Source organism: Antechinus flavipes, chromosome X, assembly GCF_016432865.1.
Source record: "Antechinus flavipes isolate AdamAnt ecotype Samford, QLD, Australia chromosome X, AdamAnt_v2, whole genome shotgun sequence".
Lineage (NCBI taxonomy): Eukaryota > Metazoa > Chordata > Mammalia > Dasyuromorphia > Dasyuridae > Antechinus > Antechinus flavipes.
Window position 1 is genome coordinate 37904964 of NC_067404.1, and position 27447 is coordinate 37932410.

General features: G+C 44.4%; 1 protein-coding gene across 6 annotated transcripts in view; it reads left to right on the forward strand.

Annotated features, from left to right (window-relative positions):
• FGF13 (fibroblast growth factor 13) overlaps positions 1 to 27447 on the forward strand; it is a 532490-nt gene that overhangs the window by 294779 nt on the left and 210264 nt on the right. For all 6 annotated transcript variants that reach the window (XM_051968480.1, XM_051968484.1, XM_051968481.1 and 3 more), the window contains one exon: positions 3303 to 3470. In XM_051968480.1, coding sequence (XP_051824440.1) covers positions 3303 to 3470 — 168 coding nt within the window. The remainder of the gene's footprint in view (positions 1 to 3302; positions 3471 to 27447) is intronic.

The following is a 27447-nucleotide window of genomic DNA, read 5'->3' on the forward strand; positions in this document are numbered from 1 at the left end:
ACCTAGCCAGTGAGACGGTCTAACATACCCAGCCTAGTCAGAAGTCTGAAAGTACTTCAGCTTTCAGAGTGAATCTTTGACCCTGGTTTTCTGATTCCTCTTCCCTTGTATTTTTCTCATTCGATCTTGCACCTCGATGCCATCTCTTCTCACTGGATGTAGAGATCCTTGTCCTTCTTTTGACTAGACTTTTTTACATCCAACTAAATATCCCTTCTGTCTGCCCTCTGTTTTGCTAATTGGATTTGGATCTTTCCACTGTGTTTGGGACAGACTGCTTATTTTTGCTCCGCTTTTTCCTAACCTCAAATCTCTGTAGGAGGGCACCAGATGTCCTTAATCTATATACCTCCCTCATTCCCATCTCACACCTCATCTTGTTTGTGCTTGTTCTCCTGTCTGTTTTACAAGGTAGACCCTTGTTGCATTTGCTATGTGATAACTACCTAGGCCCCTTCATGAGGGTTGTGCCAGGAATTAGAGAAGAGAAAAGAAATGAAATCAGAGTAGAAGGAAGCAGAAAACATGGTGATGAAGTGAAGAGAGAAAAATGCTTTTTTCCAACCCTGTCCAAACACGTGGATTTCTTTTCCAGCTGCCTTTGTTTCCCTCCCTGAATCACTAAGCAATGTGATCTATTTCCCATTGCTTGGGAATAAGAACATCTACTCTATGATCAGGGCACAAATCCCCTTTGCTTCTGCTTTCTATAGCAGACCCACAAAGACACCACATTGATATTGGGAGGCTTTCACGAAACAAATATGTTTTCTGAACTCTTCCTCATTCATCAGTTCCAATTTCTCATTCTGTGATCGCCTATATGGTGGCGCAACTGTCTCTTCGTGCTGCTACCACAACTGTGTGAAAAATCAGTGATTTAATCAGTTGCTCTGCTGATGCCGTACAAAGCCATTGGTTTGATGGACTCTGAGGTTGGAATTGACAGGTAGTTCTAATGGAGGCCCAGCCAAAGCCACAGAGCATGGTCATTAACTCCCAGATTCCCAAGACAATCTCCCGAGTCTATGCTTATTGCTCAAACAGATGACTTGTTAAAGCCCTCATTAAAGAAGTGAGGCACCTTTGGCATTAGTTGAATTCAGTCTGAAGGGGAAAAAAAAGAAAAACAAAAAGGGAGGGCTTTGTGGGAAGCAGCTGCCTTGGATTTCAGTGCCCTCTTTGCTTCCTCAGTCATAATATATTTTTGTCTTGGCTCTTGGATCAGTCATTACATCCCTTTCACTGTAATACAGTGGTCTGTTTCAGATAATCCACTGTATCTAATTAAGCCCAAATGATGGCAGCCTAGGGTTTTTCTAGGGATTGATAACTAGCTGGAGAAGTGGCTGACTGGTGATGTGGCTAAAATGCTTTCCTTCAGTCTGGCCTTTCTTTTGAAAAATGCTTATTTGTGATGTCATAAAACTAGAAGGGAGAGAAGATTTCTGATACTTATCAGAAACTTCAGGATAACAAATTCCCCTAATGTCATCCAGAATTTCTCCTTCTTCATTTCCCTTCCATCTTATCTTATATTAGCTCTATGGCAGTGTATGGGTAGCTCCATGGGGCCCTCAAATAGATGTAGCAGCGGTCTCCTTTATGGACAGTGCTTTTTCTGGATTTCCAAATTTGGAAGATTTCCTAGGATATTTTGGAGTGGTAAAACCAAAATCACTTTTGAGCTGTTACGCTAAAATTTGGTGCCTTTATTATCATAAATAGCTGTTTATAATATAAATAAGTCCATTTGCTTTAGAATCTGATTCTAGCAAGGAACTATATCCACAAATGGAGCCCTGAGATCTCATCATCATCATCTTCCTAGGAAATGAAAGAAATTTTCTACTGAATCAAGCTGCCATGCTGGGGCAACATAATATTTTTGATTATTGCTGGTGAAATTGACTAAAATATTCATCACCTTCCTGCATAATTTAATGACTCATAAAGAAGACAACAATTCTGAATGGGGGCAATCTATCAAGACTCGTCTGAACTCCTAATACTCACACACGAGTGATTTTTCCTTTGTATCCCGCTTTTTCCCAAAGCGAAAGAAAGTCTATGAAATCCATTAAGATTCCACTCTCTGATCTTTCAGCCAGTCGCATAACATTATTGCCAATCACGGGAATATCCAGTTCTCCGGCACTGAAATCTCAGGCTGTTGTTGAGAATGCTTCGGAATTATTCTTACCATAACGAATTTGTCATTGGTATCTCTCCCGAGGAAACCATGTGGAGTTTAGATATTTGGGGGTGTGCTGTGAGTCAACAGCTCATTAATCATAAATACAGAGACACTGACTCATAAGGGAAATGCAATGGCCTAATTGTGGAGAGAATGAAATATAATCATTCAGTAATGTGGTCAGTCCTCTAGTTGCTTTTTGGTTTTGTTTTGCATTTTTTCCAATAAAGGTCAAATTGGTAATGACTTGGGTGGGTGGGTGGTTAGCAAGTGCAAAAATGCCATAGCGGGATGGCTCTTTATTCAGTAGGAAGACAGAATATGCGAACCTTACAACATGTGAATGATAAACATATGTGGGTACAGAGACAGGAGGAGATGTGGGGGGGGAGAGGAAGGAGAGTGGGTACATCGTTGACCTATTCGATAAAACAAAATGCTCAGTGGCCATCAAAAAATAAGGGCGCTGTGCCTTGATTGATACTTCTGTTTTTGACCCAATGACAACTTTATCTAAATGTCATTTGATGCCCTGATTTGGAAGCCTGAGTGCATTAAGATATTTGAGATGACCCTCAATTCCCCTCGGGAGCCATGGGGTAAAGTCAAGACCAGTCGGTCACTTTGACAAGCTCAGCAAACAGTGTTTTAGATGTTCTAGTAGTCCTTCATTTGGGTCACTGGCCAAGAGTTAAAGCAGTAGGTCGAGAACAGACATGTAATCACAGGCACATTCCCCTAATTTGCTGATAATCGATGGCCTTTAGCCAGTTCTACCTCGAATATCTATGTTGAACCTTCATTTAATACAAACATCATCTACATGGTATGTTTTTCCAGTCAACCTGCTTCTTGGCATAGCATAATCTGATAATATTTTCATTGAATCTCAATAACAGTATGAATTGCCAAGTAGTTATTCTCTAGGCAGCAATATTTTCAACTGAGCCACTTTAGAAAAAGTTCATGAACCCAGTTTATTTTTTTTGGACTCTTAGACTCTTAGAAATGTTGTTTGATTTTCTTCCATGGGAATAGGGTTGGTATAAGTTGATCCTTTTGAGAAGCTCTAACTTGAGTTCATTTTGTTATGTGGTGACCGCAGCGCTGGATGACGCTACCCCTGGCACACAGGAATACATTATGTTACGGCAAGATTCCATCCAGTCAGCGGAATTAAAGAAAAAAGAGTCCCCCTTTCGTGCTAAGTGTCACGAAATCTTCTGCTGCCCACTGAAGCAAGTGCACCTCAAAGAGAACACAGAGCCGGAAGGTTTGTGCACGCCGGATCGGTGTTTTTGTTTGTTTTCTCTCGCTCTTCTTTCTTTCTCATTCATTTCTAACATGCGGTGTGCTGTGCGGTTCCTTTTGGGCCTGTGTTACACAGGAGGCCAAGCACACTCTATGCTGCCCCTGCTTGCCTGTGACAGTGTTATACAGTCTCCCTTGGGACACTGTACAATACCGATCATTGCCGACTGCCACTGGCAAGATTGCGCTGCTGCTTTTCCCCCAAAAATGTTTTCAGGTCCCCCTGCCCCCATCGTTCTGCTGTCCCCTTTTGGCTGCCAAAGATGCTTTGCTACATTAGCCACCATCAGCCCTGTGCTGGTTCCATCTCCTCGCATTCCCAAAGTGGCAATCAGCTCATAGATGGCCCTTAAACATGAATGCAAAGATTGCGCAACATTTTCCAACTCTTCTCTGCTTTATAAGACAGTGGGGAGTGGGAAAAGATGGTCTCTATAATGCACGGCCAGTCACATTTGGGGAAATGAAATGCATGCCTTTAGGAAATGATGCAAAGAATGTTTTCCTTTTCAGCTTTAAAGTACAGGTTTGTACAATTCTTCTTTCCATGAATGAAACTGAGACTTGAATGAAATATTCAATACTTTAAATGATCGATCTACTTCATAACCTGCAATTTTCTCTCAATGCTCTCCTTTCACTTGTTTTGAACAGCTCGACAAAGATACCACAATAAGCATTGTCCATTTATCTCCATTTCAGCCTCCTAAATTCAACTTGGGGGCAGGGTGGTTGACATCACATAGGCTAATCGATATGTCATCGGAAGTGACCTTGACATTAACTTTAATGAAATACCTTACGCATGCTCTTTCCGGGTTGATGATACAGGAGGAGACACAAGTTCTATATCCATTGGCTGCCGCTGTAGCTTTGATTGCATGAACAATTCTTGTGTTAGTTTATATCCTCCACTAATGGTCTGGTCACAAAATTGAGGTTCTTTTTAGTGCTTAACATTTGGGGTTACATCTGCCTTATTATGCTGTTATATGGAAGGGGATATATACAACAATGTGCATTTTTTTTTCATATTGACTGGGAAATCATTGGGTTTCTATCTGTAGTTCTCAGGATGGAAACTGACATCTTAAAGGAATGGTATCTTACTACCAAACACCTCCATCCCTTCCTTTTTTCTTCTTTTTCTTGAGTCAAGCTTCAAATGTTAGAATAACTTACTTGTATTGACTTCTTGCTCAAAGTTTCATGTCCATTGGCAGCCACTGTATCTTTGATCGCATGAATGGTACATGTGTTAGTTTCTATCCTCCATTAGGGGTCTGGTCACACGACTGAGATTCGTTTTAGTGCCTAACATTCAGGCATACGTTTGCCTTATGATTCTCTTAGAAGGAAGAAGATATCACAGTGTGCATTTTCTTTTTTCCATGTCGACTGGAGAGCCATTGAGTTGCCATCTCTAGTTCTGAAAGTCAACACACGCAAGCCAATCTGGGGTGGTGGTGGTGGGGTTCATTAAAAAGAAAGTAATTAAGCAGTCACCCTGTTATCAACGGGTTTTGTAATTAACAAGCAGTGTACCTGAATTCATTACCATCTCGTCCCTTATCCCAGTCCTGGCAATATGTGAGTTTCCCGAGGTATCCCTTCCAGTTTCCTAAGGTTTTGTCATTTATACATGATGTATTATTCCCTGAAAGCTTTCCTAACATGTAGTCCTTAGGAGAAAGGACAACAATTCATATCCTTTCAAATATTTCTTTCCTATTTCCTACAATTTCATTTTGACCACATGCAAGGTGAGGTTGCAAGATAGCTGCTATTTAAGTATCGGCATACTAGTTGTGGCTTTCCAGATGGAAAGTTTGTACTGAGAGTTTCTCTCAGCCTCTCTTTCCTGCCAAGGTTTCTGCCACTGCCAAGCCCGCTCTCTTCCCATCTTTCTATGAATTGTCTGGCAAGAGAATAAGACCCAGCTAAGACTTTCCGGAATCATGGTTGTACCCTGTCAGGTCTAACATCAGGAGCCTGGACATGATGACCTCTCAAAGGAGGCTCCAGCACTTAAGAGATGTACTCTGCCTAGTCAGAAAGAGAGAACCCTTCGTAGGCTTGCCCATTATCTGGACCTGGAGATCATCGGTCAAGGATCAGTGCGTGACTTTAGATTTCAAACAAAGAGATGGTGCCGAGAGGCATTCAAACCAGGCTCGCCTTGGACTCGGACACTCGCCTCCGGCAGGCATATCATCTGTGAGTTTGGGTAGGTTTGGGGGGAATCTTTTTAGCAAGAGGCAAAAGGTGATTCTGTGGCTCACTTGAATGTTCTTCCTGCTGAGGGGTCATTTATATCTCCTTCGAAGGTCTGGCTCACCAGTGCTGGCAGACGTACCAGTGAACGGGGTTACTGTTGTGTTTGGACAGCTCCTCCTCTACAAAGACTGCTTTAACTCGGAACCTTTTCACTGAATCCCTAGGAAACTAACGGAAGACAGCTGTAAGAGACCCTGGTGCCTGGTTTACTTGTGGTCTGGAGTCACAGTGGAAGTCTTTACTGATTCATAAATAGGAGTTTTCCCGTTCTTGGTTTTTCAGAGGCAAGGCCGGCATAGCAAGTGGAAGCTGGTCAGTCAAGTCACAGTTGTGGTTGTATCTTGCCACACTGATGATTATAGAGAGTTTTTCCTTGTTACTGTGTCTCCATAATTTTAAGGGGGTTGCTTTCAGAGGGGTAGGGAAAGGGGATCGTGTAGGATAGTCCAGACTTACGATTTCATTGATGTGATAACATCCCTGTGTCAAAACATCTACACAATAGAAGAAGTCAACTTTAGAACTAGGAGACATCCTGGAGGCGATCTGGTTAATCCCCTGCTTTTACAGTAAAGTAAACTGAGAGACAGAGCTACAACTGGTCTTTTTCATTCCTGGGTAGTTCTTCACAAAATACTAGCAGGGTAGGCAAGATTGATTTCAGACAAATTTGGTTTGGAGGAGGCGATGAGGGTAATATAGAGACCATTGGAAGAAACCTCCTCTTCTTCTAAGAAGGGAGTCTCGCCTTAAGTGGGGCAGCCAGAGGGAAAAAGTAGTGTCATCTGATAGCAACCTATTTTAATTAATAGTGTGTATAGGGTGATGAGGTAGAACTAGCCCCTCTAGTGTGAGGACAGGATTTTAACTGATAACTTTTGCTAACTAGTTCCTAGCTGTTCTTTTATTACTGAAAGAAGGTCAGTGTAGTCAGCAAATTCCAAATTTTGATATACTGGAGCAAAGGCCTAATTTTTCAGTCCTTGTTATATCTCTGTCCAGTAAGGAGAAGGGACTTGTTCATCAGAAGAAAGGTTAAAATTTCAAGCAGGTTCATCATTTGCTGTCATATAGATAAAAGCAATAATAGCTACAGCGTCTCTGTACCTCCCCACCCCGAACAGCCTTCTGGTTATTACCAATCTATTTAAGACCCTACTCATTGATCTCTGGTGACTTGGTGCCAGTCAGTGATGGTCTGTCATTATTCCCTAATAACCACTCAGAGGGCGATAGCATGTCTCAGACTTTGGCCCTCAGAAAGGCGTGCCCACCTGTCAGATTTGGGATTCTAATTGGGCCCAGGCCCAAGCACGTGTTTTTTTGGTAAGGAATCCCATTTACTCTTTAGGACAGAAAACTTTCGTGAGCATGTACTTTCTCTATTTCCCCCCGAGTCAGCTGCCTCCGGCATTATTGGCCGATGTGTAATCGAGACATCCAGGAAAAAGTAACTCCTGGCAAGTCTAACTACGATCGGGAGGCCTTAGCAAAATTTTATATAGTCCCCAATTAATTGATGTAATTGATAAAAGTAATTGATAAAAGGCTGTCTCATACATTGTCTTCTTTTGACCTCACCGTAAAGAGAACCCTGGGAGGCCTGACCAAAACAAAATTGCTATTATCTTCATTTTCAAAATAGAGATTGAGAAAGGGGGTTAGTGGTTTAGTCAAGGCCACGAGGGATCACCAGAAAGCACAGAGCACCAGGTCTTGAGTCAGAAGACTGGTGTTCAGATGTTGCCGCAGATACTTAAAATCTGTGAATCTCCATTTTTTTTTAACTTTCCTCATCTGTAAAATAGGAGCAGTAAGAGCACTTACCTGTCAAGGGCTGTGGTGAAGATCAAGTGAGATAAACATTGTAACACAGTAAGTGCTATATAAAAGTTAGATAGTATTTGAGGATGCAGTTAGTTGCTGAACTGGAACTGGAACATTGATTCAGCTCAAAAGCTACCTGGTGCGATTTCCTTGTTTTACGTATGGGGAAACTGAGACACGCAAGTCAAAGCCACTTGAGTAAGACTATACACAATTTAAATCTAGGTTCTTTGAATCCAAATCTAGAATCATGGAGTGGCAGATGTGGAAGTGCTCTTCCAGGCCATCTAGTTCTCATCAACGCCACCACTCCCATCCCTTACCAATTTACAGATGAGGAACTGAGAGAGAAGTTAAATGACATGCCCCAGGTGACACACTTAGCGTTACTGTCAGGTCTCCCGACTCCAAAAGCCTCTTCACTATTCCAGGATCATGAATGGTAAAACTGGAGGCTCCTTAAATATCATTTGTTCCCTGGCCCTCATTTTGCAGAAGAGGAAACAAAGAGGCAGCTTGTCATAAATCGCTTGAGTTTTAGAGGTGGGCCCCTGACTCAGGTTTTCTGTCTCCAAGGCCAGTCTTCTTTTCTGCTTTGCTGCAAGGTTTTATGTAAACACATCAGAAATTGCATTTCTACTAAACTGAATAGATCTGACAGTATTTATGACTCAAAAGAGTCTCCAGAACCTATCACAAATCCCTCGGGGTTCATCTTCAGAAAGGATGTTTAAGTTATGTCAATAAATTTAAAGAAGTCAGTGTAATGCAGGGAAATATGAAAGCATGAAGTGATTCGTCACCGACTTCTCATTGAGCATTTGGCCTCTTTTCCACAGTTCTGTTGTCCTGTGCTTTCAAAAAGATCCCATCTCCCTCAGGCCCTCTTTAACTCTTTCTTTCAAAGAGTCCCACAGCCATGGTAAGCCCAGATTGGACAAGGACCCTCTCTGATGGCAGCTGAGGATCAGGTATGGCCACTTTCTCCCAGCGATTGAAAACACAGTCTTATGCAAAATGTTCCTGATGCAAATTGGTAATGATCATAACTTCTGGTACCTCTGATAATGCCTTGGTCTCTTTATCCCAGAAATAGAATGTGTCTCCATGAATATCCACACTGCTAAAACGGTGGGAGGGGAGGAAGGTGGAAGAGCGCTAAGGAGCATGCTCAAAAGACACTTTTCATTTTGGTCCGCTCTCCTCAATGCTTCCTGTTTCGAAATGTCTTGATTTCAGATTCTCTTGTGTCTCACTCATGTCTTCTTTTGAAAGTTCTCTGTGGAGGGGAGAAAAATGCTTCAGATTTCATTTGGATTTGGAAGTTGCCAGATGGCCCACGTAATACCATTGGAGAATCGGTTTCGACCTTGGTCTCGGAGGAAGAGCTGACATGGAGTGGCCACTTTCAATGCCAGGTATCAGAAGGATCTGTGCCCTTTCGGTGGAGTTCTGTGGGCACTGCCATCGTCTGCCATCTCTCTGACCAGAAGGCAAAGATGAAGTTTACCCGCTTTGGAGCCAACCGTGGGGAGAAGCAAAAGTCAGGCGATAATTTGTCCACATAATTGTTAAAATTTGAATAGACCATCATAGTTCTCTCAACCTACCCCAGCCCGAAGCCTCAGATGCCTCTAAACCCAGTTAGCCTTGTCTTAGCCATCTGGTAGAAATGAAGGTACTTAGCCATTTACTTTGTCTATTGAAGGCAAAGGCTTTGAGAAAGAAGGGAAAAAGTTGCTCAAATGGTTAAACCAAGAGAAATCCACTAAAAAACGAAAACGTCTCCACATCCCAAGGAACGACAATTGAGTTACTTTCTTTTGTTTAAAGGGCGCTGACATTTGTTTTTCCCTTTGGTTAAAAACAGCCTGTAGATGAGGCAGCTTTAAAGCTTGTGCAAATCAATAGGAACTATAGAAAGTACTGCCACCTAACATTTCTTCTGGCACAATCCAGACATTCTGGGTAGTATGACAGTGAGTAGAAGGCCAGCCGGTGAATAGAAGGCCAGCCTTGGAGTCAGGAAAACCTGGGTTTAAATCTTTCCTCAGACACTCACTAGCTCATTGTCCCTGAGCAAGTAATCACATTTCTCAGTGAAATAGATAACTCTCTAAAGTTACAAATTATAGGAGAACTACTTATATAGCCAAAGAAGTTTTTACAGTGGCATTCCCGCCACACTGATAAAATTACAGGCTTTTGCCAAAAAAAATCCACAAAAAAAATCCCAGAACATAGGATAATATTTTAAACTGTGTAACATGGGGAGCATGTTTTTGTTCTCTGGAAATTTCGTAATCTGATAGAAGAATATACTTAGCAGCTTAGAATTCAATTTTCTGTCAGGAAGGACATTTATCAGTCTTTGATTAGATATTCACATCTTAATTCGATTGTGTCTTCGAAGCTGAGCTAAGCTGACAAGGGAGTCACCTTGGACGCCTGCTCTCAGGGGCGGCTTCAACCTTCTGATGGTTTCACGTGGTTGGGCTCTCTTCGCAGATCAGAAGCCATAGATAGGCTCATCCCAAATCAAAGCTCTCCACAAAAGGTACTGTTTGGTTATGCAGCTTCTGTCTGTAAGGTGATGACAGCTTCTTCTTTTTGATATGATCCTTTTTAACAAGTGAAATGGCCATCCCTCACCTCCGAGCAGGGATTTGTGGCTTTGCTGAGATAGTTTGTTATGTTCCTGGACCTTCTGTTCTGGTTCCGCCAAGGCATCCCACTGTGGTACGGGAGGGTGATGGCCTCGTGCATCCGGCCTCGCTTCAAAAGTGAGTATCAATAACAGTGATTTCACACCTTTGGGAAAGGGCTTGGAAGAGACTAAGCCAACACTCAGTGAGTAAGCATTTACTCTGTGTGCTATGAGATGCTCTGTGGACCCAGGAGACAGAAAGACAAAGTGATGCTTGCCCTCACAGAATTTACATTCTACTGGTAGAACCTGTGCCCAGATAAGTATACATCCCATAATTTGCAAATGAGAGATAGATCGTTGCAAACAAAGAGGAACAAGAACAGAGGTTTCCTGTTGGAGAGGCTATGGTAGCTGAAACGTAAAGGAATCCAGAAATTTTAAGAGGCGGAGGTGAAGAGGGAGTATGTTTCAGACACAAGGGACGTTCTGCGCAAAAGCAGAGAGGGAGGAGTAAATCCCAAGATTAGAAAATGGGGTTGTTGGGAATCTAGAATTCAGCAAGGGCAATGTTCTGCAATAAGTCTAGAAAGGTAGTCTGGGACCTGGTTTGAAGAACTCTTACTGTCCAACAGTAAAATTTATATTTCATCATAAAAATAATAGTGAACCACTAAAGGACTTAGGGCATGACAGTACCATGACGTTGCTTGGCAAGGTGATTTGGCAACTATGTGGAAGATGGACTGGAGAGGGAAAGAAAAGAGTCAGGGAGATCTAGTGGGAGGCTCTTGCAGTAGTCCAGATGAGAGATTGGGAGGGTCTGAAGTTGCCTTTCAGTTGTGTGAGTGAAGAGATAGGAAGGCACGGAAAGGATCTTGTAAAGGTAGAAATAAAAAAAGTCTTAGCAGAGAAATGGATTGGGAATGAGCAGGAGCTGAGGTGGACTCCATTATTGGGTAGAGTGGAAGTAACTGGAATGATAATAGCTCCCTTGAGAGAAATAAGGAAGTTAGAAAGAGGTGTGAGCTCAGGAGGAAGACACGGAATGGAGCCTGGTGTATGTAGAATGTGAAATGCCTTCGGCGATGTCTGAGAGGTAGGGGGCGACTGCTGCACGGGAGAGCTTAAGGGCCAGATATAAAGGGTCCAATGAAAGGTTCCAAGGGGAAGAGGGGAGCGTGGAATATCCGAGCCCAAATCTTACTTCTGCCCAACATTATTGACCACAGGCAAGTCACTTGATACCCAGAATTCCTCACCGCTCAGTAAGTTCCTGCAGTGCTTTGGTGGAGGAAGTTTCATTCTAGAAGTTCCCTCCACCTTTGAAATGAGATCACAGAATTAAAGAGCTCAGGCCAGAAAGGAACTTTAAAGGCCATCCTCTAATTTTCCAGATGAGAAAACTGAAATGGCTTGTCCAGAGTCACACAACTAGTAAATGTCAGAAGCATGATTTCAACCTCAGTTTCCCTGACTTGAAGTCTAGTGCCTTACCCACTCTACCACTTTGCCTCTCCTAGGACTAGGATGGAGGAGAAAGGAGAGAAGGATCAGGTCCAGAGGTTCAGTCTCTTTGGAGACTGCCGAAGTTCTAAAAAATTATCTAGTTGACATTTTGTCACCCACCCGACAGGTTCTTTGGGGGGTTGGATACTTTGTTCCAGTGAGGTGACCGATCCACAGAGGTACTTGGCTTCCTCTTCTTGAATGATCTTAAAAACCCACGCACAGCCCCGTCTGTCTCATGGTGTTCTGTCTCCTCTGTGAGAACTCAAAGCACCACAGCCAGGACTGGAGAGGATCAAAGACACTGGCGTCCCTTCAGGAACCCAGAAGCCAGGGAGGGCCCTCCCAAGGGTACAGCCCTCTTTTAGGGAGGTGGATGAGCCCTGCTTGAGTTAGGAGCAAAGCAGCCTTGTTTCCTTCTGAGCTCTTCTTGGCCCAGCGAGGCAGTGGGGAATCAACCAATCAGTTAATAATATACTAAGTGCTGACTATGTAGCAGGCACTGAACTGGGTGCTGGAGAGTCAGAGAAAGATCCAAACAGTCCATGCCCTCTTGAAGAACTTAGATTATTCTAACAGAGGAGACAATGTGGACATATAATATACCTAATATGTATTGTGTTTCTATATATGTATATGTGTTATGTGTTTTATATATATATATTATATGTATATATATATAAACTGTAGTATACAAATATATATATATATACATATATGTTTGTATACTACAGTTTATCCATCTAACATGTATGCTATTTATACACAGCATAAATATGAAATCAATACATCCAAATAAATCCACATAAGTTAAAGAAATACATGGTGGTTCAGGAGAGAAGGCACTAGCAGCTAGGGAAACCTGCAAAGTCTTCATGGAGAAGATATTCTCTGAGCTGCTGCTTAAAGGAGGAAAGGGGCTCTGAGAGAGAACAGAGGAAGGAGTACATCCCAGCAGTGTAAGACTGCCACTGCCAAGGCGCAAGAATGGGAGACTAGGTTCAGGTGTGAGGAACACAGAGAAGGCTCCTTTAGGCTGTATCTCAGGGTGGATGAAGGGGGAGCAGTGCCCCCCGAGGCTGGAAAATAAAGCTAAGACCAAGTTCTAAAGGTTTTTCAGAGGCCTAAGTAGGAGTTTATATTCAATCCTAGAGGCAATAGGAATCCACTGGTATTTCCTGAATAGAGGAGTGATGTGTTCAGATTGGGAGTGAAGAAAATTCACTTTAGCAGCTTTGTGGAGGATAGAATGCCGGGAGGGGAGCCTTGTGGCAGGGAGTCCAGTTAGGACGATGTCGCTGTAGTCTCGGCAAGGGATGATGAGGGCCCGACCTAAAGCCGGAGCCGTGTGAGTGGTGACGAGGGGCTGCTTTCAGTAGGTTTTGTGGGAGAGGTAGACGGGAGATTTGGCAGCTGACAGGGTGTGTGGGGTGGAGGAAGGTGAGATGTCGAGGATACCATCGAGATTCTGAATCCGGGAGTCAGAAGGAAGAAAGTGCCTCCCTTTCCCCTGGCCGGATACAATGTTATTTCATTCCTCAGCAGTCAGGAAACGTATATCGCCTGCTGCTACTTCCCCACCAGGGAGGAGGCCCTTAGCCACAAGATTTGGAAGTTGGTTCGGGGGCATCAATTCATTTCAGTTCAGGAATGGCATCCCCACCCCTCACCCAGCCTGCATATCCTTTAAGGCCTATAACTTGAGCATGTGCTCCAGCTGAAGTTTGGGAGGAGACCCCAGATTCCCAGCATCCTCTCTCAATGCGTCTCACGGGGCACCTTGTAACAACCAAACTTCCTTCTCAGCCAGCGATTAGCAATCAGAGTTGGACAGAGTGCCCACCTGACCTGTAGGACTCATGAGCACCCGAGAGAAATTGGCCGGCAGCTTTCCAAACAGCTCTGAGTGCTCCAAAGTCAGGGGAGAAAGAAGCAGGATGATGTCTTTCTTACAAGGTGCTCAGCTTTGGCAGAGTTGTGTGGCGAGCTGCCCCCGTGTGGCGCAAAGCGGGTTCTGCAATCAGCCAGGAAGGATGGCGATTTTACTGGAAAAAGGCAGAGCTTGGAGGGAGCCCTGCTGAGAGCCAAGACTACTCCTCTCTTCTCCTCTCCTCTTCTCTCCTCTCCTTTCCTCTCCTCTCCTCTCCCTTCTTCTCTCCTCTTCTCTCCTCTCCTCTGCTCCCCTCTCCTTCCCTCTCCTCCCTTTTCCTCTTCTCTCCTCTCCATAAAGATGTGGGAATATAGTTTAAAACATTAATTCCACCTTCCTTGGATACAATTGTGGGACTTGGTTTGACCTATTAAGCTTCAGTATCCACATAATTAATGATGAGATGACCAGCCGGAAAAGAACCCAGCTTTCTTTCCTCTTGTAGGCTGCCTGAGTGACACCATTAGCAGACCATAGGAACTGAGACCCAGAGCCAGAAGGGACCCTAGAGGCCATCTAGTTGAACCTCCCTCATTATACAGAGAAGAAAACTGAGGCCCACCAAGATGAAATGACTTCCCTGATGTAACCCAAGTACTAAGCATCGGAGGTGAGAGTTCAATCCAAGTCTTCTAACTCAAGAGCCAGTACTCTAACTGCTTGATTGACCTTTAGGACTGATAAGGGCCTTAGAGATGATCCACTTCTACTCTTCCTATTCCAGAGGAGGATACTAAGCTCCAAAGGAGGAGCTTGTTCAAGGTTACAGAACAATTCTCTGGGGCTAGAAGCCGGGGCTTCCTTCCTGGAAGGCCACGACCCTGTCCTCAGCACCCGTTCTTCATTATTATCCGAAGAGATTCAAATGACGTGCCTCCAGAATCCATCAAAACCCCTCATTTTCTTTTCTTCTCTGGACACATATTTGAGCAAATCCAGTGGGTGACAGCCCCAGCCATCAAGGCCAATGGGTAGCGTATGTTCAGGTAACTGAGCTGCCAGGGGGCATTTTAAGGCCACGGGCCACCCACTAGCAGAGACGTTCACATTGTAAGCCACCTCGATAACCAGAGAAAAAATGCAGCAACATCTAAGCATCTAGCAAAAACTAGCAAACTAGCATCTAGCAAAGCTAACTGTTCTTCACGCATTTTGGCATCGAGGACACAAAAGTGAATGAGAAACGGTCCGTGGCTTCAAGAGGCAGCATGGCACGATAGATAGAAAGTTAGTCTCGGAGCCAGGATATCCAGATTCTGGGTCACTTCTGACACACCTTGGCAGTACGGTCCTGATCTTGGTGTCAGGAGGGCCTGGGTTTAAATCTCACCTCCGATACTTATTAGTTGTGTGTCTCTGGGTGAGTCACTTAATCCTGCCTCAGTTTCCTCATCTATAAGATGGGAATAATAGGAACATCTACTTCACAGGGTTTTGAGCGTCACTGTAGGTAATATTTGTGAAATGCTTAGCATGATGCTTGACACATAATAGTAGGTGCTTAATAAATGTTTTTTTTCCCCCTATCCCCGGTAATGTCACAAATTGAGTCCCTATCTCTATCCTACACTCAAGAGGTTTATAGTCAAGTAAGAGGAGAAAAACCAGAGATCACGGATTGTAGAATTCTAAGTTGAGAATGGGTAGGAACCTCCAAGGTCATCTCATTTCACCCAGAGGTTTAGGTGACTTGTGCAAGGCCACGTGGGTAGGAAGGAGCAAAACTACGATCTGAAGGTAGGTTCTCCTGCTTCCAAATCTAGTGTGTTGCCAGTGATGTGAAGCTCCCTTGATATGGATCTTCACAGTGATAAATCACTTTCTCTCTGTTATCCTATTAGAGTCTCACAGTCCCCCTTTCAGAGAGAGGCAGTGCCTGAATTTTCATCCTCATTTTACAAATGAGAGGACCAAGATCAGGGACTGGCCCACTTAAGGTCATCTAAGTACTTGGATGGGACTCAAATGGGATACAAACGGGCATCTGCCCTGAAGTGCCATCTTCATATTATCGCATACGTTGCCTACGCAGCATCTACACTGCGTTGGCTCCCATTTGAGCTGCTTCGCTCTCATCCTGCAGGTACCATCTGCTCTTCCTCGGAAGACAAGGAAAGAGCAAAGGGTGTTTCTGAGATAGCGAGAGAGACGCCCAAACACAGGTCCCACTAGGAACCAGATGAGGGGTTTCCTTCCTCACTCGCTGTTTGATGCTGGTTTTTCCTGGGAGCTTGTACTTAAATCCGGTACTCTGAGAATCTTCTCGTTGCATCCAAGTTAGAGGGCTCTTGATCAGATTCAGAAAATCTCAAACTGGCATGCAGAGCTGGGTGTTCACTTAGCATGTAATCGGGGGAATGAGAAAACCATATTTCCCCAAATAAACAAAACTAGAGTGAGACCTCAGAGCCTTCACTAGGGATTCTGGGTCAAAAATAGTTGGCTGTGTAGATAGAGCACCAGCCCTGGAGTCAGGAGGACCTGAGTTCAAATGTGATCTCAGACATTTAACATTTCCTGGCTGGGTGACCCTGGACAAGTCACTTAACCCCAATTGCCTCAGCAGAAAAAAATCAGTTGGCTGAAGTGGAGAAGACAGTAGGAATATGGGCCTAGTAATATCAGAAGAGACGTGTGTCCTCTTTCTGGAGTGGGGAGATGGGTATCAAAAGAAGGAGTATCTCAATGAAAGGGCCATGGGTGTGGTAACCCAAGGATGAGAATCCCACCACAAAATGCACACTGTGGAGAACTATGAGTCTCCCTACCTCCATGGGATGAGTCATCGAGACGGCACTCAGAGGCCAAGCCCCCCATCACCCCATTCTTCCAGTGTGATCCTAGGGAACTGTCACTGACTTGTATAAGCATGTATTTTTTACTCTCTCAAATTGGGTCTCCTCTTGGAGGATATCTTTGCCCTCTGCACCTCTAGTTGCATGTGTGAATTGATGCCTTTTGAAATGTATATTTACCATTCTCATGCAAACATCGGAATTGGGGGATCTGTACCAACTACCTGACACCTGTCGTGTCTAGCTGTATGTCCTTGATCAAGCCATCTTTGCTCTTAGAAACCCAGTTTCCTCTTTTGTAAAATGACGGTAAGATCTCGAAGGTCCGCCTCAACAGACATTCTAGGCTTCTAGCTTCCCTGTCGGTAACGAGCCCATCAGTCTATCCTGCCGAGTTTCCATCGCCGATAGTTCTTAAGTTCTGGATTCGTCACCATTTTACCTTGATTCTATTGAGTTAAATTCAACAACTAAGACTTAGCACGGTGCCTGGCACATAGGAGGTGCTTCATAAATGTTTGTTTGCTATTACCGTTCCTGCAAATGTTTGGCTTGTAGGGTATCAAGAGGATTGAACTTGGGTTTCTCAGCTACTTACTATCCCACGGGACATTTAACCTTCCTCGGCCCCATTCCCTCATCTCTAAAATGGGTAGCGGTGAGAGGGCATTGCACTAGATAACCCCTGAGGTCCCTTCCAGTTCTTTGACCCTTTTCAGTGCTTTTAGGTGCTTGGAAAGGCCCGGGCATACAAAGACCAAAAAAGCTACTCCTGGCCACAAGAAGGGTTGTGGCTTAGTAGCCAGGCTGTGTGACCCATTGAATCCTGCCATGGATCTGACAACAGGAAGACCTGCTCTCATTCAGCACTGCAGATACTTACTGCCCACATGTCCTTCAGAAAGACCCTTGACTTCTCTGACCCTCTGTTTCACACCTGTAAAATGGGAATAATATCAGCATTTACCAAATGGGGGTTGTGAAGTACAATGAAGAAAACTTTGGTTTAGATCCAAAGGATTTGGGTTTGAGTCCTGGCTCTCCTACTTATTGCAGGTGTAATCATATACAATTCTTTTCTCCTTCCTCAGCTTCAGTTTCTTCCTCTGTTAAATGGGAAGGTGACATTCGATAATCTCCTAGATCCCCTTCGGCTCTAGGTTTATAAACATTGGGCCAGTCACTTAATCTTCGTGGGTCTCGATTTCCTCATTTACATAATGAGGAGTTGGGCTCTGACATCCCTTCCAGCTCTCTATGTGTGACAAAATGTTGAATTTCTTTAAACCTCAGTTTCCTCCTCTAAAATGAGGTTCCCACAAATCTCCTTGGGCTGTTTTGAGACTCAAAGCATGAAATGTCACTGGCAATAATAATGGCCATTATTATTATAAAATATATTCACATAAATAGAATATGAGGAAAATGGATGAGAGAGAAGATGAATAACTGACAGGGGTGAGAATCAGAGGGATTTCCTGCACGGACCTTAACTGAACCCTGCAGGAAGGCAAGGATGCTGAGAGGCAGAAGAGAGAATATTCGAAACAGAGACCACTTAGCTAAGAATACCCCAGGAGGCAGCTGGGTGGTGCCGCAGTGGTTGGAGAACTGGGTTGAGAATCATGGAGACTCATTTTTCTGAGTTCAAAGCCAGCCTCAGACACTTCCTAGCTGTCACATTGAGCAAGTCATTTTATCCTCTTTGCCTCAGTTTCCTCATCTGTACAATGGACTAGAGAAGGAAATGACAAACCACTCCAGTGTCTTTGCCAAGAAAACTCTAAATGGGGAAAAATCCTAAATGGAGTCACAAAGAGTCAAATGTGACTGAAAAATGACTAGACAGAAATCCCTCCTCCCAAATGGCCACCTCTATCTCTAGTCTGGGTTAAATCCCTACTAGATTTTCCATGCAAACCTCACAGGGACCCCTTCATCTAGGGCTCAGGGTCCAAAGAATTTCACATACAAGTGGAATGCTGGCCTAATCAGCCATGGCCTAAGGTAGAGCAGAGCCATCATCACGGGAGAAGCGAAAATTTGGTGATTCTGGGCTTGAGAGACCGGTGTTAGATTCCCAGCTCTCACTTAATGTTTGGGGGCTCACTGGCAATTTCTTTCTCTCTCTGGGCCCTGCTTTTCTCCTCTGCAAAGTGAGGGGGTTGGATTAGATGGCCTCTGAGGTCCCCTTCACTCCAAAGGAGTATCTGTTCCCTATGATTATCATTGCTGGTGTTCATGGAAGTGATTTGAAGCTTGCAAAACTCTTTACATACAATATTTCATCTGAGCCTTTCGATAACCCTATGTGGTATGTGGCACAGCTATTCATATCCCCATTTTAAAGCTGAGAAAACTGAGTGAGATTAGGAGACTTGTTCAGAGGCCTAGTAAGTATCTGAGAAAGAGTTTGAATCCATCTTCATGATCACATCTGAGCACTCTAGCCCTCGCTCTGTGCCTGGGAGCAAGCTGTTCGGAATGGTATCGCTGATTGGCTTTCTGCATAACACACCCTCACTCTGGAGTCTCTCCCATGCCCGTTTGACTCTTTCATCGACTGCAGTGAAGTTTGCCAAGTTTTGTTCAATAACGCAAAGATATTGGACCGCTGGGAATGCAAATGAAAACCCAATTGTCTCCCGTAGAGGTTTTGGAAATGAACAGACTGTGGCACAGGCTTACTAGACAATAATTAGGAGGGGCACTAACGGGAACCCCTGGATTTGCCAGCTTCCCGAGGGTTCAGGACAGGGAGATGAGAAAGTTGGATGAAAACACCTAGGGCTGCTAGACAAAAGGCCCACCGTGTCCCTTTGACTAAGTCACCTTCTCGGGTTCCCAGTTTATAAAATAAATCCAGCCCAGTTTTGTATTAAGGTTTCCGCAGCCATGTCCCATCATTTACTTACACCGAGAAAGCCGTCCACTGAGCTGTCCTCCCAACATTCAAGTTGAATGAGCAGGAGGACTGTACCCATCTTTTTTATAATCATGAAGTTGATTCTTTGAACAAAAGTATAAAAAATTATATTTTTTCCATTTTAATTTTACATTAAAGAAACATCATGTTTTGGTGAATAGAGAAGTGGCCCAAGGATCAGCAAAACCCACATTAAGTCTCACCTCTGAAACTCGGCTGTCGAGAAGTCATCTAAGTGCTGCAAACTCCTCTCCCAGACTCTAAAGTGGAGACCATTTACTGATCTGCATTTGCAAATGGGAGAGTTCCCTCCAGCCAAAATAAGAAACCCAAAAGACAGATATGGATAACCTTTCCTCAAGAAAGAAAATTATACCCGTCTTAGAAATGAGGCTCAGAGAAGTGATACAGAAAGACTCGGTGGAAAAGGTAGCACCACAGCTGATGCTTAAAGGAGAGGAGGGACTGATTCTGATGGCATGGGGGCAGGAGCAGAGGTGAGGGGTGTCCATTCGAAGATGGGAATGAATGCATCAGGCTGGGATGGTGCCAGACGAGATCAGAACGTGCACTTGTCGAGTCTGGCTTTCCATTCCTATGGGGAGACAAAACATGCGTCCCATGAAAAGACAGGCCTACAAGTAGGTGGCCTGCGCCAAATGATGAATGAGCGGGATGGTTGGCAAATACTCAAAGGATCCTAGCTCTAGACCTGCAAGGGACCTCCAAGCCGGTGAGTCCAGCCTCTTCATTCTATAGAGCAGGCCCAATGGTTAAGTGACAGGCCCAGGGTCACACAGGAAGTAATTGTCAGAAATAGGATGTGAACTCAGACTCTTTGGGCCCAGGGATGGGGGGAGGCCAAGATCATAGGCTTGGCTCAAGAGGGCAGCATGGACTTCACAGGCACATGGGGATTGACTTGGGCCAAGCAGGCAGAGAATAGGAGGTTAACAGGCATCCCAGCAAGGAAGATGACTGACCTGACAAACTCAAAGGAGTTCCCATCTTTGTGATTATTTTTCTTCCTGTATGGGGTTTTCATTGTATAAGGACAGCTTAAAGTGGCATTTAGGACATCCTGAGGGATCTCTGTGTTGATTGCTTGTGTTTCGATTTCTACTTTCTTGTGGATGAATAGCCATGGGTCAGGATCTGCCCCATTTGACCTTTGACATTCTAGGACATTGAGTTTCACTTTGTTGTTCATATCGATTTTTTAAAGCAGGAAATGATCCGATGTGGAAGGAATTTTAAAGAAAGTCCATGCAGAGATAGTAAGGGTGCTAATACTTCCAAATGGGAAACATCTCTTTTCAAATCTGTTATATTCCAGATGCTGAGTTTGTTTAAATGTCCAGACTCCATATCAGAAGACCTGGTTTTCAATCACAACTCTACCATTGACTCACTGTATCACCTTGGATAAGCCGTTCAATTTCTCTGGGCCTCCATTTCCCCATGTACTAAATGGTAGATTTGGAGTTGACCATCAGAACTAAGCTTGGTTCTCACGTACCACAATTGAGAGGGCACAGACAAAATTTATACTCTTTCGGTAGGTAGGAACAACTGACTTTGGCACTTGGTCGGCATGAAAAATAATTTAAACTAGGAAGCTCACCAGCTGCTATTTCCTCAGCCCTGCCCCTTTCCCTTACCCAGCAGTGGCCTCCCCAATGGTGAACCTCTGATGCTCTTACCCTGAGGTCTCTCCAGTGTAGCCTGGAGTGCTGAGGTCCACATTCTTTTCTTGTAGCCTTTCTGAACCCTTCTGTATGGTGCCTGTTCTTGGTCCATTCTGTGGTCCTTAGCCCGGGGACCGCAATTTCTGGCCGTGACTCTCGGGTGTACTCCCTTCCAGTTTTGCCATTCTGATCAGCTGTCACATCACTGGTTTGATTCATTAACTCCCATCCAGTGCTAGCTGTGTTGTTGGGCTGCTTCGTCTGCTGTCGAGAAATTAAATCTCTGGTCATTATTTACATGCACAGCTCATTTATTGTAGAGTGCTGGCCATGGCAGTCAAATTAAACTCTTCGCAAATCTCTTTATATACAAGTAGGGGTAGCTGTACAAATCAGCACGAAAGCCTGATTGATTTCACCGCAGTCCCCCTGTACTCATTTGTTTCTGTTTTCTTTTTTCAATGTACCTTTTATTATATTTCACTTAACAAGCTTTTGTCCCTCCCTCTCACAAAAGATGAAATTTTAACGCAGAAGCTGATCTGTGAATAAAAATTCAGTTATTTAATAGATATTTATTAAGCACCTACTATGTGCTGGGCATCGTACAAAACACTGGGTATGATGATCATAGCTGGCATCTGGGAAAGGCTTGCTGGCTCCCAAGGGCTTTATGTTTATCATCTTCTTTGATCTTCCCAGCAACCTTGGAGGCATGTCATCTAAGAATCCCTCCTTCCCAATTTCCCTATTACTCTCGAGGGTATCCCTATTCTCCTCGTCATCCAGATGTAAAACTTGGGTATCATCCTGGACTTCTCCCTTTCTCTCACTCCCCCATATTGAACCTGTTGCCAAGGCCTGTTCCTTTTATCTTCACAACTTCTCTCCTCGGATGGTGCCTCCAGCCCGATACGGTCCATCTCACACCTGAACTGTTGCACTAGCCTTTTGGATGGCCTCCCTTTCACGAGTCTGTTCCTACTCCAATCCATCCTCTGCTCAGTTGTGATTTTCCTAAAATGTAGGTCCCACTCCACTGGCTCCCTCTCACCTTGAGGATTCAATGTAAAATTTTCTTAAAGCTCTCCCCTCTCCCACTTTTCCACTCACACACCCCGATCTGGTGACACTGGCCTCCTTACTGTTCCCTGAGTAAGCAACGCCATCTCCGGGATGGATAGTTTTCAGTGGCTGGAATGCTCTCCTTCCTTCTCTCCAATTACTGGGATCCCTGGCTTCATTCGGGTCCCCACTAAAATCCCATGGGAAGCCTCTCCACATTTTGTATATATCATGTGTGTAATGTATTTTTTCTGAAAGTTGTCTTGCCCCTCGACTGCGAGCTGCTCCGGTGCTGGGGCTGTTTTTTGCCTTTTTTTGTATCCCTAGAACTTAGCACAGTGCTTGGCACCCAGTAGGATCTTAATAAACAATTACTGAATTCAAGTAAAGTTTTACTGATGAGGATGCTCACTCAGAGAGAGGAGACAGGACTCCTCCCAAGAGACACAGCTAAGAAACAGGGCCGTGGACTCAGATCTAATCATTTCCAATTCTCTGCACACAGCTTTGATAAAGTGAGGAAAATAATGGGAATGGTTTTTAATTGGGATGCAGAGTTGAAGGAAGGAGGGTGGCAGGCTGATGCAGCTGAGCGGGCTTTTCAGCCTCAGTACCTTAGTCTGCCCGTGGAAGTTTGGGGTGGGGATTTTCTTAGCCTTTAGAAAAGAAAGGAACTCTAGCTATACATGATGGTGGAGGGAGATCCGGATCCGGGGGGGGTGAGTACTTCTCTCTTAAAACATCCCGGTTGTGTTGCTGATGTGCTGTATGACACTAGGTAAGTCCGGTCCCCTCTCCAGCCCTTTGTTTTCCCATCTGCTAAGCGAAGGGCTTGGACAGGCTAATCTGCAAGTGCCCCCCCCCCACATTCTCAGCTCCTGAAGGGTTTGGATAAACACGACCCTGCATGGTCTCTATTGCTGAAGACACAAAAGCTCCTTTCTTGCAATTGCCTATACACCAGCTTCCCATTGCTGCTGGGAGCATGTTCACCTCCCTCATAAGCAGCTTTCACAGAGTGATTCTCAATAAGGCCTGTCTCTTGAGTTCTGTTTCACCTTAATGGAAATTTTCCCAATGCAGAATGAACAATGGATTCCTTCCCACTGCTGAGGGATTAGCCACAGCATTGAAAGTACTCCCCATTTGCTTTAGGTGGAAAAACCTCGGGGTCGCTGATTGCATTTGTTTCTCTTCTGAATGGGGGCTTGAGGAAGTCATGGGAGGGTAGCATTTACTGGGAGGGCCGACCGCTGGTGTAATTAGCACCAGGGCTCCCTGGGGATGTCGGTAGGCCTCCAGCATCTCTCCAGACCACACATGAATATGGATGGAGATGCAGTCTTCTTCCACACAGGCAGCAGCCATTCTCATTTTTCTTCCCCTTCACCCTATTCTTTCATCAGCCCAGTGAATCAGCACTCTGGAGCCTCTATTTTCCATCTTATTGATGGGGCTCCGCAGCATCCTCCTAAGTGGGACCAGTCTTGGATTCAAGAGAATTCCAACTTTCGGTCCTGGCTCAGGCACAGAATAGCTGTTTATTCTTGGGGTGGTCGTATCAGCTTTCTGAGCCTCATCATCAGTCTCTGTAAAATGGAGTTGGTTCCCCGAGTCTCATACTGCTCAGCTCCCAGGATGACTATGAGCAGAGTGTTTAGTAAAGCTCTAGAAGAATGTCAAGGAGCATCACTCGAGGGCACAGAATAAAAACGGTGGTAGCTCGAGATCCCGGAGACTCCACAGCCTTTGGGCCAACTCTAGTTGTTAGAGAATATTTCTCAGCACCAAGGTCAACTCTGTGTCTCTGGAAACTCTCCCCACTCTGTCCTCATGACTGAGCAAAACAAAGCTTTGGCTTGCCTTTCTTCAGGGCACCTGAAGAGACCTGGCATGTCCCTTCTCAGTGGCCTCGGGCCCTTCAGGTCCCTCCCTCCATGTTTTATCTTCCCCTAATGTGGCGCCCAACCTGCTCGCAATCCTTTGTTTCTGGCATCCTCTGAAGATGATGGGATTATCACATCCCTTATTCTAGACTGCACATTAATGCCCCCTGAGGTTGTGTCTGCTTATTTGGCTTCCGTGTCCTAGTCATCTTGAGGATCCGGACCACTGGCTGAGTACCTCCATCTTTTTCCGAGAAACCACTGTCTCTCCAACCATGCCTTTTTTTGTGCTGAAGATAAAAAAACTAATAGACTGAGAACCAAAAGGGGCCTTATAGGCCCCTGAATCCAGCCCCTTCATTTTATAGGTAAAGAAACAGAGGCACAGCTCAGTGGGGTCATTTGCCCTGGGTCACAAAGCCATTGTTCGAGATGGGATTTGAACCCAGGTCTTCTGGCATATCCACTTTGGGGTGCTCCCTCTCACTGATTTTTGAAACCCTCATGTGGGGTTTTACATTTATCCCAGTTCAATGGGATTGTATCAAAGTCAGCTTGTGACTTTGGGGTTATCCCCCTGTAGTCAGTTGCATTCTTTCTGGATGGTGTTCGACAACATCCATCTTAGCTCCCCCTACTCCTCAGTCCGCCTCCCTCTCCCCAGTACTCTTGACTTTTTCCCTGTGCTAAATTTTGTATTTTTTCCCAAGGTCGAGAACAGCAATGTCATATAACGTATATCTTTTATCTGTAGCCCCCTGGAGCACGATTGGTATTCTTGGGCGTTCTGCATCTACCAGTACATTGCATGATTATAGCATACTTGTCTTGAAATTGGAATTGGTCGCAGTAGCTCAGGGAAGCAGGTTTGAGCCAGATGTTTTCAGGCTCAAAGCGGCGTCTTTAGTGCAACCCTAATGCGTAAAAGTCTGTGCTGACGCAAAAGCTAAATCGGGATGGTAATGGCTGGCATTTGGAGAGGGCTTAGTGCGGTCCGGCTTGCACCATCAGCTCCCTGGATGCATTCAAAGCATGAACTGATTTACACACAACTTCTCAGGGATACTTGTCTGGAATGAAGGATGGCAAGGGCCGTTTCCTCATTCCCCACCGTGTCGCTCTTTTGGCGTCCTAAATCAAGCTTCACTATGAATATCTGGATCCCCATCACCTTGGAGCAGTGGAGAATCAGGTTTACTGGGAGTGGGTGTTCTGTGGCGCAGGCACAGGATAAGCAGTCTAGAACACCAAGGAGAACTTTTCTTATAAAGATTGTCAGTTCTCTCTCTCTCTTCTGAGCTAATAGATTATACCCTGGGGCCAAATATGCTTTTTTGGCATCTATTTTCCACAGTAGATTGCATTCTTCCCCCCGCCCGATCTAGTTAGATTTTTTGTTCAGGGTGTAAGCATTTTGTGGGAAATGAATAGGCTGCTGTAGAGCATGTGCCAATCCTCAGACCCGGGTCGGTGCTTTCGATGCGTGCCAGATGCTATTGATTTAATGGGATTCAGGTACCCTGAAAGAGTTAAGCCATTTCCTCAAATTGCTAACTCCCTCCCTGGAGTAATTAAGGCACTGAAAGCCTCAGGAGTTAGAATGCCAGGGGCCTGTGGGAAATAACAGAGCCCCCAATTTAGGAGAGGACGAGCATTATGTTCTTCAAGAAGCTATCTTTATAAATCTGAAACCTGGGCAGGAGGAGAATGGGAGGGTGCATGGCTTTTCAATCAAGAAATCGATTCCATGGGATGAATCCTTCCCTACCTGCCTCCTTTGTGAACTTCAGATTTCTCCATCTTTCAGCCTATCACATTTTCTAAATGCCCTCAGAAGTTACAGGGGAATGAGATTTTTTTTCTCATTACAACATTAAACCTATTTAAAGCCCTCTGAGAGTTAACCCTCTGAATGCCAGCGCCGGCCACCACCTACGGGATGCCGAACGTGCTAGATTGTAAGGAGCTCAGAACATGACAAGCTATTGCTTACTAGAATGGGGGAGGACAATTTAAATATTTTCCCGACTCTATGTTTTCCTGCCTATGTCTGGATGCTTTCTAAAATGGCTAAATTATTGGCTAAGGGGATCAGAAAACCATCGATCCCTGGAAGGGGGAGGGGCTCTTACCCAAAGCCTCTTAAGCACTGTGTGGCAGAGATGGGATTTGAATCCAGTACCTTGTCGGCCACATTTGCTGTCCGTGCAGTTGCCGTATGGCTGAATTCCTTGATGAATAAGAGCCAGAGATCAAATGGTCCTACAGGCTATTTTGAGACCCTAGGAGTCATCCTCTTTCCTCTCCCCAGCCCAGAACTTACCTATTCCTTGGTCAGTAATCTTGGCCCATTCGGGACATAGGTTGTAAGTGACTGCCCATTAAACAAAAATTGCCAGAGCAGAATATTTGGATCGTTCCCCAGCACGAATCTAATCATTGCTCTAATTCCCTTGCAGTGAGAAGCAATAGTTTGCTTACTACAGCAGAGATTTCTTGGGGGGTTTTCCACTGAGACTGTATAGAGAAAGGATAAATAAAAGAAATGAAGCAAGTCAAAGTTTTCCTAACATCAAAAATCATAAACATTTCTAGACTTTTTGCACCTTCCAAGGCCAAATGTTAGCATTTTCATAGGTACTCTAAATGCATTCCGAGGACTAGTGAGAGTACTTTCTGGAAGCTTCCCTTTTCTTCCGGCCAACTTCATTGCTGTAGCTAACTCTGAAATGAGTTTTTTATGACAACAACATCTCGATACTTCTGGGTACCGTCTGTTATTTTGTGGTAAGAACATGTTGACCTTAGCTGGGCCACAAATAAGCGATCGGGACAAACAATTTTTCATCGAGTGGTCCTTAGAATGTTTGTATCAGGATCTGATAATGAGAAAATTCTAAATATTTCCAATTTCCTGGGAAAGGTTAGGAAGAACATCCAAAATGAGGCTCTTTTCTTAGTAGTCTGCCAGTAAACAAGCATCACAAGATTTCTAGTTCAGGCCTCCAGATGAGGAACTCTAGGACAGAAAGATGTCACATTATAAAGGAGTTGGAAAAATCATTCTGACCAAATGATGACTTTCCCCCCCAAGGGAATTGAATGAAAAAAGATTTTTATTAGAGGAGTAAGATTCTTCCTAATGATGAAAAATTAAGGTAACACTTAGGCTCTGACCATTCTATTCAAAACAATGCCAGCTCTTTTACACTCTTTATAATGAAACAATCACCCCCCCCCATCTTTTCCCGTGAGCGCCACCATGAGTTTAGTGATTGAAGCTTGCTGTAACATACCCTTATCCTATGAAATGGTCATCAAGCCAACTAAAAAGTCATGCAGTTGTTGTTAGTACATTATCAGATCTGGAAGTTTTATCCACCTCCCTT